The sequence below is a fragment of the Entelurus aequoreus genome, linkage group LG03 (assembly GCF_033978785.1).
Source record: "Entelurus aequoreus isolate RoL-2023_Sb linkage group LG03, RoL_Eaeq_v1.1, whole genome shotgun sequence".
Classification (NCBI taxonomy): Eukaryota; Metazoa; Chordata; class Actinopteri; order Syngnathiformes; family Syngnathidae; genus Entelurus; species Entelurus aequoreus.
The window spans coordinates 66971769-66986143 of NC_084733.1; the positions used below are offsets into that span (position 1 = coordinate 66971769).

At 37.4% G+C, this 14375-nt stretch overlaps 1 protein-coding gene across 1 annotated transcript; it reads left to right on the top strand.

The window, feature by feature from the left end:
- The first annotated feature begins 10273 nt into the window (after positions 1 to 10273).
- Positions 10274 to 14043, top strand: si:ch211-127m7.2 (uncharacterized). The gene is made up of 3 exons (XM_062040628.1): positions 10274 to 10504; positions 10581 to 10674; positions 12122 to 14043. Exons 1-3 carry the CDS (start codon positions 10404 to 10406, stop codon positions 12452 to 12454), a joined length of 528 nt encoding a protein of 175 aa, XP_061896612.1. The 5' UTR covers positions 10274 to 10403; the 3' UTR covers positions 12455 to 14043.
- Positions 14044 to 14375: the final 332 nt, after the last annotated feature.

Consider the following 14375-nt stretch of genomic DNA (forward strand, 5'->3'; position numbering starts at 1 on the left):
GCCTGTACTGTATATATTCATACATATATATATAAATTAGGGATGTCCGATAATGGCTTTTTGCCGATATCCGATATTCCGATATTGTCCAACTCTTAATTACCGATACCGATATCAACCGAAACCGATATATACAGTCGTGGAATTAACACATTATTATGCCTAATTTGGACAACCAGGTATGGTGAAGATAAGGTCCTTTTTAAAAAAATATTATAAAATAAGATACATAAATTAAAAACATTTTCTTGAATAGAAAAGAAACTTACATAGAAACTAGTAATTAATGAAAATGAATAAAATTAACTGTTAAAGGTTAGTACTATTAGTGGACCAGCAGCACGCACAATCATGTGTGCTTACGGACTGTATCTCTTGCAGAATGTATTGATATATAATGTAGGAACCAGAATATTAATAACAGAAAGAAACAACCCTTTTGTGTGAATGAGTGTAAATGGGGGAGGGAGGTTTTTTGGGTTGGTGCACTAATTGTAAGTGTATCTTGTGTTTTTTATGTTGATTTAATAAAAAAAAATTTTTTAAAAACAATACCGATAATAAAAAAAACGATACCGATCATTTCCGATATTACATTTTAAAGCATTTATCGGCCGACAATATCGGCAGGCCGATATTATCGGACATCTCTAATATAAATGTATGTATGTATATTATATATATACTGTATATATATATATATATATATATACACACAATATAGTGTCTTCAAACTGTGCAGTTTTTTACTAAAATAGGGACTTTTGTAGAACTAATTATTCATGTTGACATTGATTCTTATGGGGAACTGTGCTTCACTATACAAACTTTTCGGTTGGCAAAAAAATATTGGCTACATTTTTTACAGTTTTTTGGTAACTGTTGATTTTTTGATACAGCTGTTGCGTTCGCTCTTACTAAGAATTTAGAGACCTGTAATGGTGCCTGATTATTTAAGTCGCAGAGAGTTTCTATGAACGACAGCTGTTTCACTCCAGCTGCCACAGTGGATGATCCACTCTTCTTCTTTTTTTTTTCCTTTTTTTTTAACTGGACTAGAATGTAAAAGTATCTTTAAAAAACACCAGCATTAAAATCTGCAGCACAGTTGTCATGGGTACGCAGCCTCATGTGATGTCATCAGGTGCCTGGAAAGCAGGGAGGCTTGGTGGATTGAGGGATCAAAGGAAAAAACAATCCTTCTTCTTGCTGCCTCACTTCCTGCGTGGTGTTATTGTCACCTAAAGAGACAGGAAATATGAGTTTTGTTTTGTTTGAACCTCCACAACTATAGAAAGCTTGTGTTTTTAAAGCTTACAATGTTAATCTAAAATTCTTAAATTAGGCTCCAGCAAAAAGGGAACTTTTCTCATGCAGGTCAAAAGGGCTGGTGCTTGAGCAGTGGTTGTTAATATCTACTTCACTCATTATTTTTTTTTTAAATACTAAATACTGCTATCATATGTGTTTATATAGTATCTGCTGATACGATGTAGTTCTGTTGTATTTGTAAGAAAAAAAAGGCTGATACGGATAAATTTTTTTCAAGAAAAGCCAATACCGATGTACTTAAAAATGCCACATTTCAGTGGCGATTATTGGCCCAGCCGATAATGGGTGAATCTCTAGTCATTTAATGTTCGCTTCATGCATGGAAATTGAAAAACGACTGGTTTATTTGCATTTCATCTTAAATAAACAAAAAGCGTTTTTTTTTCTGTTTTAGTGTCAAAGAGCAATCATAAAAACATTTTTTTTAATGGGTTCATTTTCATTTTATATAAATCCTTGGTAAACAGAAACGGGAAAAATAGAGCAAAACGGATGTTTCAAAGTAAAAGCGGGCATAATTACTATGGGGCTACGGGGAGCCCTACACAGAAATGACATAAACGGAAATCTTCACGCACATACCACATGTCAGTGGAGGCAAAATAAGATTTGATCACACATGATACAACCTATAGTACAGTTTTTTTTACAGGCCTGTCGACAGTCGTGTCTTAAAATTGTTACTTCCGGTTTTGTTTTTCCGTTTCTGTATATGTGGGTAAAGAGATTACTGTATATATCATCCTCGGTCCGTGTACCTTCCGTTCATTCAATTTCCAATTCTGAAACGCAAAGCAAAAAAAAAAATTAGGGCCGTTTTTCGATTGTTATTATACATGGCAGATTTTAAAACAAACAAAAAAGTGTTGATTTTTATTAAATATTGCCATAAAATTGGATTTTGTGCTGTTTTCCTTTTATGGATTTTTATTTTTCCAGATAAACACAAAAATCGAATATACGTTCATCCAAAATGCAAAAATGTGTGGTTATCTGCGTGATGGCAAATTGAACCGGAAGCAGTATTTTAGCTTTTCCCTTGCGTTTAGCATGTTTTTAGCATAATGGTAACATCTTTGTTCAGCAGGAGTCCTATTGTTGTTTTTAAAAAAGTGTCATTAAATAGCTGTCCAACTTTTAGAAATGAAAATAGAAAAAATGGCCCGAAATTTGTTTTTTGATTTGCATTTTGTCACATCGCGGTGAGGGATGTCTTGTCTTGGTTTTTTCTGTCTTGTGAATTGCATGTTTTAGTTTAAAAAGTAACTCTCCTCTTGTTTCAGGTCACTTGCCCTTCCTTTTGTGTCATCAGTCTGACGTCATCCCTGATCCCTGATTGTTTCCACCTGTTCCCCGTTACCCTCATGTGTCTTATAAGCCCACGCCTCCCTTTGTTCTGTGCCAGATTGTCTCGTTTGTTCGTGCCTCTCTAGCATCCTGTCCAAGCCTTGCCTCGTCTCTTGTTTGAATATCTTGCTCCTGAATTCCCTTGTTGATATTTTGAGTTGTCTTTTTCTCTTCCTCAGCAGAGTGATTTTGGTTATTTAGTTTTGCAGTCGAAGTGGTGAGTTTTCAGTTTTTTCTTACAGTTCTTCCTTTTCCTCAATTTTTTTGATAGACACCTTTTGTTAACCTTTTTTAGATCAGAGACAGTGTAGAAGTTTTATAGCCCTTGTTTCTCCCTCCTTTTGGAACGATTTTTGTTCATGATAAATTTCATAGATTATATCCTGCGATAAGTATAGTTCGTTATTGTTTTTGTGTTTCCTCCTTTCGGAGTGATTTTCGGTTGTTCCTTTTTGTGGAACCTTTTTTCGCCGACTAATCAGGTTATAGCCTATGTTGATTTGCCCTGACTCTGGAGGTGAAAATAAACTTTCAAAATAAAAGCCTGCCGGATTGTTCCCTACTCTGCATCTAAGTCCCATTTTTGACCAAGCCTGACACATTTAAGAATTTGAAATAGAATGAACGGAAGGACTCCTGCTGAACAGAAATGTTACTGTTATGCTAAAAACATGCTAAACGCGAAGGAAAAGCTAAAATACTGCTTCCGGTTCAATTTGTCATCACACAAATATATGCATTTTGGATGAACCCCTAGTGTGTGAATGTGAGTGTGAATGTTGTCTGTCTATCTGTGTTGGCCCTGTGATGAGGTGGCGACTTGTCCAGGGTGTACCCCGCCTTCCGCCCGAATGCAGCTGAGATAGGCTCCAGCAAACCCCCGCGACCCCAAAAGGGACAAGCGGTAGAAAATGAATGGATAGATATATTCGATGTTTGTGTTTATCTGGAAAAATAAAAATCCATAAAAGAAAAACAGCACAAAATCCAATGTTATGGCAATATTGTTATGAAAATCAAACCTTTTTTTAATTTATTTTTTAAAATCAGCTCAATATAGTAAAAATCAAATAACGTCCCTAATTTTGTTTCTTGATTTACGTTTCAGAATTGGAAATTGAATGAACGGAAGGTACACGGACCAATGCACTGACCAATTAGCCTACTTAAGTTTTTCTTCCTGGTCACATGTTTGCAGCCACTCGTTGCTAGGCAGAGTTCAAATGGCTCAATCTCATCTGCACCATTGGCCATTTAAAAAAAAAAAAAAAGGATGTCAATCTAGTGTGTTTGAAAAGAAAATGAGGACAGCGTAATAAAGGCCTACTGAAACCCACTACTACCGACCACGCAGTCTGATAGTTTATATATCAATGATGAAATCTTAACATTGCAACACATGCCAATACGGCCGGGTTTACTTATAAAGTGCAATTTTAAATTTCCTGCGACACTTCCGGTTGAAAACGTGTAGATATGATGACGTATGCGCGTGACGTAAACAGTTGAATCAGACATCTTGGAATAGGTCCGTCGCCAGCTTAAGTCGTCTGTTTTCATCGCTAAATTCCACAGTATTCTGGACATCTGTGTTGGTGAATCTTTTGCAATTTGTTTAATGAACAATGGAGACTGCAAAGAAGAAAGTTGTAGGTGGGATCGGTGTATTAGCGGCGGACTACAGCAACACAACCAGGAGGACTTTGACTTGGATAGTAGACGCGCTAGCCGGCGACCTCACCTTGACTTCCTCCCTCTCCGGGCCGCCGACCGCATCGGTGATCGGGTGAAGTCCTTTGTCGTACCGTTGATCGCTGGAACGCAGGTGAGCACGGGTCGTGATGAGCAGATGAGAGCTGGCGTAGGTGCAGAGCTAATGTTTTTAGCATAGCTCTGTCGAGGTTCCGTAGCTAAGTTAGCTTCAATGGCGTCGTTAGCAACAGCATTGCTAAGCTTGCCAAGCTGGAAAGCATTAACCGTGTATTTACATGTCCAGAGTTTGGTAGTATTGTTGATCTTCTGGCCATCCTTCCAGTCAGGGACTTATTTGTTTTGTTTCTATATGCAGTAAAGCCCGATGCTATCACGTTAGCTCAGTAGCTAAAGTGCGCCACATTGTTGTGGAGATAAAAGTCACTGTGAATGTCCATTTTGCGTTCTCGACTCTCATTTTCAAGAGGATATAGTATCCGAGGTGGTTTAAAATACATATCCGTGATCCACAATAGAAAAAGGACAGAGTGTGGAATCCAATGAGCCAGCTTGTACCTAAGTTACGGTCAGAGCGAAAAAAGATACGTTCTGCACTGCACGCTAGTCCTTCACTTTCACGTTCCTCATCTACGAATCTTTCATCCTGGCTCAAATTAATGGGGTAATCGTCGCTTTCTCGGTCTGAATCTCTCTCGCTGCTGGTGTAAACAATAGGAAAATATGAGCAGTCCTTCCTCCGGTGTCGTCACGCTACTTCCGGTATAGGCAAGGCTTTTTTTTATCAGAGACAAAAAGTTGCGAACTTTATCGTCGTTGTTCTATACTAAATCCTTTCGGAAAAAATATGGCAATATCGCGAAATGATCAAGTATGACACATAGAATGGATCTGCTATCCCCGTTTAAATAAAAAAAAATTCATTTCAGTAGGCCTTTAAGTATTATGATACACCGCTTTTTAGTGGAATTACTGCTCCGTATTATATATAAATAAAATGTGGAGCATTATTCTAAGTTGAGTAACTATGTTTTGCTGTTAAAAAGAGCAAAGACTATACAGGGTAAAGGTTACGCCAAAGCAGCTGATCACATGCTACATGGAGGTTAAAAGGTCTCAAGGAGCTGTTCAATTTTGACCTGAATGACTCGCCTTTGAATCTATGCTTAAGTCAACAGATTGTCCAATCAGCCTGCGAGGGAAAGTTATTAGGACGTCACCAACACCAGAAGGAAATCCATGCAGGCTTTTGGCCGATTCGTGCTGATGAGGCTTTATTGACTGTTGATTCTTATTCATCTGGACATTGATTTTTTTTTTACATTAGACAGCTGATTATTTGTATGCACTAAATCCTATGTATGGAGAGTACACAACAACCTAGCTTCCTTCATGGTGAAGGCCTCCATGTGCCCCTTGCACATCTGAATATGGCGGATCTAACCTTGGTGAAAAATACTGCAGAAGTTGCATAACGACAGGATGCATTCACGTCGCTAAAGTAATAGGAAGAAGGAACACTACAAGGAGATGATCAAACAAAGTGATTCTTTTGCACATTTACATTTACCTGATAACACTATGGCTTTATTCTCGGAATGTTCATGCAATGGAAGGTTCATGGAATTTTGTGACTTTCAAGTTGGACAGACCAGTAATTAAAATACCTCAATTATATACAGTAAAGTAAATAAGAAATACAACTTACAACAAATTCACATAGATATTGCAGCAAAACAGAAAATAGAGAATGTGCAAAAAAACCGATTTGTTTTTGTGTAAATATTGACGCTCATAATAAAGTTATTGTTTTTTGTGGCTGCGATGCGGCAATAACGTTGACAGAGCGTGTCAGACTGTGTGTTTGTGTCTGGACGCTAAATGTCTTACAAGACATTACTTGTAAAATATCACTGCTCAGCAGTTGTTGCAGTCATTAAGCGCCGAAATAAGACGCTGATAGCTACATCTGGTTACAGTCGCTTTCCTTGGCATTATGTTGGATTTCGACACTCATCCCTAATAGTCACTTTTTTCTTACAATATTGCAATTTTTGAGGGCTTATAATATTTCCTTGTATTATTATTTTTTTTTAGACTTAGACTTGGACTTCCTTTATTGTCATTCAAATTTGAACTTTACAGTGCAGATAAGAACGGAATTTCAATGCATTAGCTGGTGGTAGTGCAGGATACAAGAGCAATAAGGTGCAGAGTGTTTGCATTTACAAAAGAAGGTGCATTTATAAAAAGATTACTGTACAGATAAATATATTGCACTTTGCCATATGCATCCACGTTTACGGGTGTATGTTATATTGTCTTTATAGTCCAGCGAGTTAATCCGTTTTCTGGGGGAATTGAGGGGATTATTATGATGCGTTCAAGAGTCACATTTAGTGCACATTTAGTGTCATAATCTTCAAAATGAATAACATTTTCTCATAATATTGCAACTTTATCCTTTTTTTTTAAACCCCTATCAATGTGGCCTCTGTATTCCTTCATATTCAAGACACCTCTTCTGGATGTTTACTCGATTTTTTTGTCATCATCCCCGAAATGCCTTACATAAGAGTTGGCTTAACTGTCCCACGAGTCCCATAAGAGTAAACAAATAGATGAAGACATATGTCATGTCATGGAGCTTCAGCAGGAAGATGCTAAAATCCAGTCTGACCCAAATATGGACTGATGAGGGAAAGAATACTTGGAAGTCAACAATGGTCCTGCATATCGTAAATAGTCACTTACTAGTATGCGTGTCACTTCCAGCCTACAAATGAGTTTTTAAGGCTTTTCTCTCCTCTGTGCGTTAAATCTCTATAATCAGATCATGTTGATTCAATCCAATAGAAAACAATTTATTTCCTGTAGTGTGAGAAATATGGCTGATCCACTGGAAATAACCCCAGAGACTTACATTTGGTGCTTTGACTAAAGCCAAATGGGAAATGACTTCCTCCTTTCCTCGGATGTCAAGACTTTTCTAGATGTTTTGTTTATTGCTGCGCCAGGAAGCAAAACTGCAAATGTTTCCCCCCACAAGGGTTTCTCCTTGGAGACTCCTCCTTTGATTTGAAAACCCTACTTCTGTCTGCCTAGCACCATATGGCCAATCACCAGTGTTTGCGGGCCAGATGTCCAATGGTAGAGACCCTTAATCAAAAGCGGACTTAAGCCCGAGAAGACAACCATGAAGATTAGTTTGCTTGTTGCCGGTTTGCAAAAAGCTGGCAATGGAGCACCTGGAAGCAGTGGATGTTTAAATGAAGTGAAAACTATCCTTCGGTTCAAGCCTCTGGTTCAACTAAGGTCAACTCAAACTACAGTACCAACGTCACTAGATTTAGACTTTTTTCTATCATGTTTGACCCACAAATTGAAAACTAGGGAGGAAAGGGGGGGAGAAAGCAGTGACAAGCTTTTCCATAGCGGAATAAACAGAAATCTTCTTAGTCTCGCAGAGCCTGATCTGTAGATGTGGCAGCAAGCCTGGAGGAGGATGAGCAGTCCTGCAACGCTTTCAATTTAGCTTCTTTAAAGTTCTGCAACATTTGTGTATCATTCAAAATATATTTGGAGCATAAAGACACTGTAATTATTATTAGTCTTATGTACAATTTGTTAGTCATTCTCTGGTGGTTGATGTCAAAAACAGGTTGTAAGACAGGGGTATTCAAACTAAATTGTTTTGTGGGCCACATTTTCAGAAAGCTAAGGACCGGGGAGCTTTACTATTAGTCATATTTTGGTATATTCTGGGGGAAAAAAGTTTTTGGAACTAAGCTTGTGGGCCACCAGTTGAATAGCCCAAATGATGAAAAAGAGGACCTAAAATGGACCCTTCAGGAACACCACTAGTATTACTAAAGAAGTACAAACATTACAAACTGCCAAAAAGGAGAGCCCTTAAAGGGGTGCCTTAAGAAACGCCTCAGTTAAGTAAATCACAGGTTTGGACACCAGTGTTCTATATGTTTATGAATGTTCTCATTCATCAGGTCATTGTCATCTCAGAGCGTTCAATCATCACAACTGGACTGTTTGGTTTGTCTTATCCTCTCATTCGAGTAGGTTTCATCAGTTCAAGCTCATAGACTTAGATTGGTCAGATCTAGCCTTAGACTTAGACTGGTCAGCTCTAGTCTTAGACTTAGATTGGTCAGATCTAGTCTTAGACTTAGTTTGGTCAGATCTAGTCTTGGACTTTGACTGGTCAGATCTAGTCTTAGACTTAGATTGGTCAGCTCTAGTCTTAGACATATATTGGTCAGATTGAGTCTTAGACTTAGCTTAGTCAGACCTAGTCTTAGACTTAGATTGGTCAGATCTAGTCTTAGACTTAGCTTGGTCATATGTAGTCTTAGACTTAGATTGGTCACATCTAGTCTTACACTTAGATTGGTCAGATCTAGTCTTAGACTTAGATTGGTCACATCCAGTCTTAGAGTTAACTTGGTCAGATCTAGTCTTAGACTTAGATTGGTCAGATTTAGTCTTAGACTTAGATTGGTCAGATCTAGTCTAGACTTAGATTGGCCAGATCTAGTCTTAGACTTAGATTGGTTAGATCTAGTCTGAACTGACCTACTAATGAAGCCTACTGAGGTATTGTCACCAGCCGCTAGACTAGATCCGACCAATCTAAGTCTATGAACATGAACTGATGAAACCTACTCGGATGAGAGGCGAAACGTATTCTTAGACAAACCAAACAGTCCAGTCGCAAACGACTGAATGCTTTGAGATTTCAGTGTTCTAAATGTTTACTAGCAAGGTTAAAATATCAAGGCAAGGGTCTTCCAATATATTTACAGTGGTCCACGTTCCTATGTGCAACAGCGTTTTTAGGCATTTTCTGCAAACATGTTTTGTAAAGTAACTCAGAGGCCGATATGGTGTGAACCTCGGGCCCCCAGTTGAATAGCCCTGTTGTAAGGTCAGGTGACGTCATTTACGGCGACACCAACTTGGTTATTAAAATCTTTTCAACATCAGTTACACCCACCTTGAGAGCGTTATAGAGAAAGGACTCAGTTGGTTTCTCCCAGCCTTTTTTTTTTAATTCCCTCACTCTTTTAATTTAGTCCAATACACAAAGCTGGTCTTTGCAATCAAGGCACAAGTAAGCACTTGTATGTAGCAGGGGCTTTGGCGGTGTAATTAAAAGGCCTGAATGAGAGCCGAGGTGGCTTTGGGTACAAAGTCACAGTTTGAAATTCAAATTTAACATCTGCTATTGATATAAGGACAGAGAAGACAAATAAAAAACACAAAAAAACGAATATATACATATACACATACATATATACATATGTGTGTCAGCTTGAATAAGAATTAATGGGCATTAAAATGTAAACATTTAAGAACAATTACCACATACAAAACAGCTATTGGTGAATTTGGATTCTCGACTGTCAATAAAAGCTAAATAATGTGCACATGGAAGTAAAACCTTCAGTCAATTTTAAAAGATACAGAGGGCCGTGTGTGTGAGAGATGTGTGACTTAGGCTGATCAGACTTTCCTAGTTTCTCAGTATTAATTGCAACACGCACGCAGCGATTGCAACACCCAGATTAAACCCAGCAACAACCAACTCTGGTTATATTGTGTTTGGGAATGTGTCGTCACTTAAAAAAAAATTTAAAAAAGAGATCAAAGTTTGAGAAACCGAAATTAAGCTGCTTTCATAATATTGGCCAAACTATATCAAAACAAATTTATATTTTAATTATTGGTGGAAAGCTGAAGATTTTTACTTCAATTTTTAAATGTCTGCACCACCATAATGAAAGAGACTAATGTATTATTTTTCTGCTATGCAGAATATGTCCGCTGAGTGGCGCTAAGGAGCTCTGAAGTCCAGTTAACCCCAATCACGTGACTTAGTTTTCATCCGTCATATCCGCCGTAGAAACGTGGACAAAAAGAAACAATTTTTTACACAAAAACAGCAGCCGAAGCCCTACAAACAACAAAAAAACCACGGAATCACCTTAAGAGACCAAATGTCGGACAAACGCCGGGCTTTGCCGCCGTGGATGTCAAAAGAGGACGTGGGGTTGAAAGAGAAGCAGCCCCGAAAGACCACCAAGAAGGAAGCCGCACGGTAGCTTTGAGTTAGACTATTCTGCTTCTCCGCTTGTTTATTTTTGGTAATATTAATTTGAACATTATTTTTCCAGGGCTATTTTATACTGTATGAACGAAAAAGAGATGGTGGAAGCTGCTGTCGCATGTCTGGGACACCAGAATGTGGTTCTCCGGTCCGGCCAGCAGGTGGCGTAGTTTTTCCTTTTCTGTTTATTGTTGCCGGAAGTTGTCGCTTTGTTTATATTGAGTTCAACCGGTGATGACAAAATCTGGCCATTTACGGCCTGCAGCTAATTTATTAACGACCTGCGGGACATTATAAAAATACTATTAAAGAAACTTTAAAAAAATATGATAAAAGAGCATACAGGTGAAATGAAACGAGAAAAGGTTGCAATATTGACTTATAACACAAAGCTGCCATGCAGGCTGTTTTGTTCTTAAAGCTTATCATTACTCAAACAATATTAATGAATCAAAAACAATGTTATTATGGATAATTCACATATTCAAGGCCCAATTACTTCACTTTGAAATATTTTTTGGGGAAAATATTGCATATTTTGTGCGTTTGCCATTAAGAAAAGTTTCCTTTGACAAAACAAAAAAACGTGGAAAAATAATAAAAGTTATAATCAATGTATAGATGTAAAGTTGATCTAGAGATTTAAGGATTTGAAGTAAATAAATTAAAAATAATGTATGTTATAACGTATTTATGTTTAACACTTTTATGAGTACAATTCTTTTGGATCCCTATACATTTTAGTGGGATTTTTTTAAGTGTCGTTGCCCCAAAAATAATATTTTATAATATTAATTCTAAAAATACTACAAAAAAAATCTAAAATTGTAAAAGAAGGACATACAGGTGAAATGTAACGAGAAAAAGTTGCAATGTTTACTTATAAGACAGAGCTGCCATGCAGGCTGTTTTTTCTTTAAAGCTGTTATTACTTGAAAAATGATAATGAATCAAAATCAATATTGTTATAAATTGTTGACTTATTTATCATCAAATATTCCACTTGGACATTTTTGGGGAGGAAAATGTTGCATATTTTGTCTTTTTATATCAACAGATACCTGAAGTTAATGTAGAGATTTAAGCATTCAGTGAAAACATTTTTAAAAATCAATATGACTTATTTTTAAAATTTTTATGACTGAGAACAGGACCAAACTTTAGGGGATCCCTAAAGGTTTAAAAAAAACTATATATTGTATGGGTTTTGAAAATTAAAAATATCAAAATGGACCCTGCATGCTTTGATCTTTCAGTGTGCGGCCCTCAATGAAAAAATGTTTGGACACCACTAAATTAAAGTATGTCTATTTTGTTAAGACAGTAAATGTATTAGATACAATGTTCTTTATGAATGAAAATAGAAATGTAATCATATTGGGCTTAAATATGTTACCTTAGATGCAAATTAAATGTAACAAAAATGCTGCCTTTTGCGATAAAGACATTAAACAATGTGGATATTATGGTGGTTGTGGTTTGCTAGTTACTTACTGCACCTCTCAGTATGATGCACACACAACCTCAAAAATAAAAAGTATATAATAATAATTCATTCATTTTCTACCGCTTGTTTGTGAATAACGCTTACCTGGCCTTGCCACACAGATTGAAAGTAAAATGGAGGATGCAGCTGGTAAGAAGTACAGGAAAATGACTTCTTCGTTAAAGAGAGTGAAGCCGGCCACAGAAGCAATAGAGGAGGCGTGTGAGAATGTGTCCTACGTGTCGGAGACAGACTTGGACATAAGCGAGATGGACACATTGCCGTATGCCACCGATAACCAGGAGCAGAAGGCGGATTGTGAGGATCTGGTGTCACCAGCAGCAGTCGCTTGTCTCAGGAAGAACGGCCTGCAGACAGAAAAGGAACATTTAACCAACAACCACGACAAGGACGATGCCATGCGTCTTGTGCGAGAAATATTTTTCAGTAGATAATGGACTCAGACACAATAGTAACGTTTTTACAGCAGAGTATGTATTGTTTTCTTACAAGCATCAACATGCAGCCCACATGCATGCACAAACTGTGAAACTTCATGGCCACCAATGCCTGTTTGCAGCGGTTACACAGTTAGAGGCTGGTAACTTTCCAACATTATCCCGCCCTCTCCCTGTTCCGACTAAGCAAAATACGCCCTACATGATACACATGTGCACAGGAAAATGACGTTATGCTACAAACGCAGTATGATTGAAAACATTAATGACTTTATTGGAATATAACAACCTTTGCATCTGTTTTAAATCATTTTTGTCAAAAAAATGAAAAAAGTTTTCAACTCACACTTTTCACCGAAAGAAAATCCAAGGGCCACTGCTACCACTGCTGGTGTACGCGGATGGAAAAAAACATGTCCAAAACAAAGTCAAATTTAAACAAAAATGTGGTAAATTTATCAAAAGAGAGCAACTAACAATTTGTTTTTCCCACTCCAGTTTAAAAAAAAACATTTGCCCAAATGTGCCTAAATCAGTAGTGCCCATTACGTCAATCAAGAACTGCCGGTGTCAGTCAATCGTCAGCTAGGCATGAAAAAAATAGACCTGAAAAATAGCGATCATCAATCTTCAGTATGACGTCACTTTCATCACTTGATTGACATTCATGGCACCCGAGGGGTCTTGTGAGATGACGCTGGCTGCTGCCAGCTCATTATTAAGAAAAAATGACCGACAGGAAGGCGAGAAACACTTTTTATTTCAACAGACTCGCGCGCCGTACCTGTTGTCAAAACTTTAAAGACCGTCCGCACAGTTCCTGTCTTCACAATAAATGCTCTGCTTCATCCTGCCTGCGCTAACAAAATATGAGTCTCAGTAAGCTGGCGTGCACCATGAATTGATTAACGTGGACCCCGACTTAAACAAGTTGAAAAACGTATTCGGGTGTTACCATTTAGTGGTCAATTGTACGGAATATGTACTGTACTGTGCAATCTACTAATACAAGTTTCAATCAATCAATTAAAGCCCAAGCTAGCAAGTTACTGAGTTTGCCGCCAATGTATTTATTGTAAAGTGTATAAAAAGGAGTATGGAAGCTGGACAAGTAAGATGGCAAAAACCAACCACTTTCATGAGGTATTTGACAGAAAGGAGGACTTTTTTTCTCCTCCATTCAAAAATTTGGACGTTATCAGCACCACTGTCTGATTCCTATCAATGCAAGTCGTCAGAATCAGGTAATACACCAACTTATATTCTTGTCTTCGTGAAAGAAAGGAATCTATATGTGTTAAACATGCTTGTATTATCATTAAACACCTTTAACTTGTTAACAAAAACGTATTTCATAAATAGATAAATATAAATGATATATATGAATGAGGTAGATCCCCTCCACTTGGTCAATTGAAAAGTAGCTTGTCTGGCCCAAATGAAACAAAAAACCCAAATAATGAGAACACACTTAAACTAACCAGATACATATGAAATTAAGTTCATCAATTCAGAGCAATCCGAACACGAAATAAGTAAATAGCTCCAACACTTTTCATTCTCAAATATACACTAGCGTGTGAACACCAGTCATCTTATTCGGCTCGAATGAGGATTTTTTTTACTAATTTTCATTTATAATTCTAAAAAAATAAATAAAATAAAAATCTATTCTTTCAAACCACTATTCTTGCTGCTGGTAGTGTTCTTATTCATTTATGTTTCGTTTAAACATGTTTAATTTTGAGTTGGTGACATACAGCAGCTTTAAAGTACATACAGCAGCATCTCTCCAGTCTCAATGGTGCTGATGTGACGACGACGTCTGGCAACGTTAGCTAACGAAGTAGAGCTAAGGCCAAGGCTATTAAGGCTTACTTCACTAGTAGTACTGAAATGCTGTATCTGTACATTACTG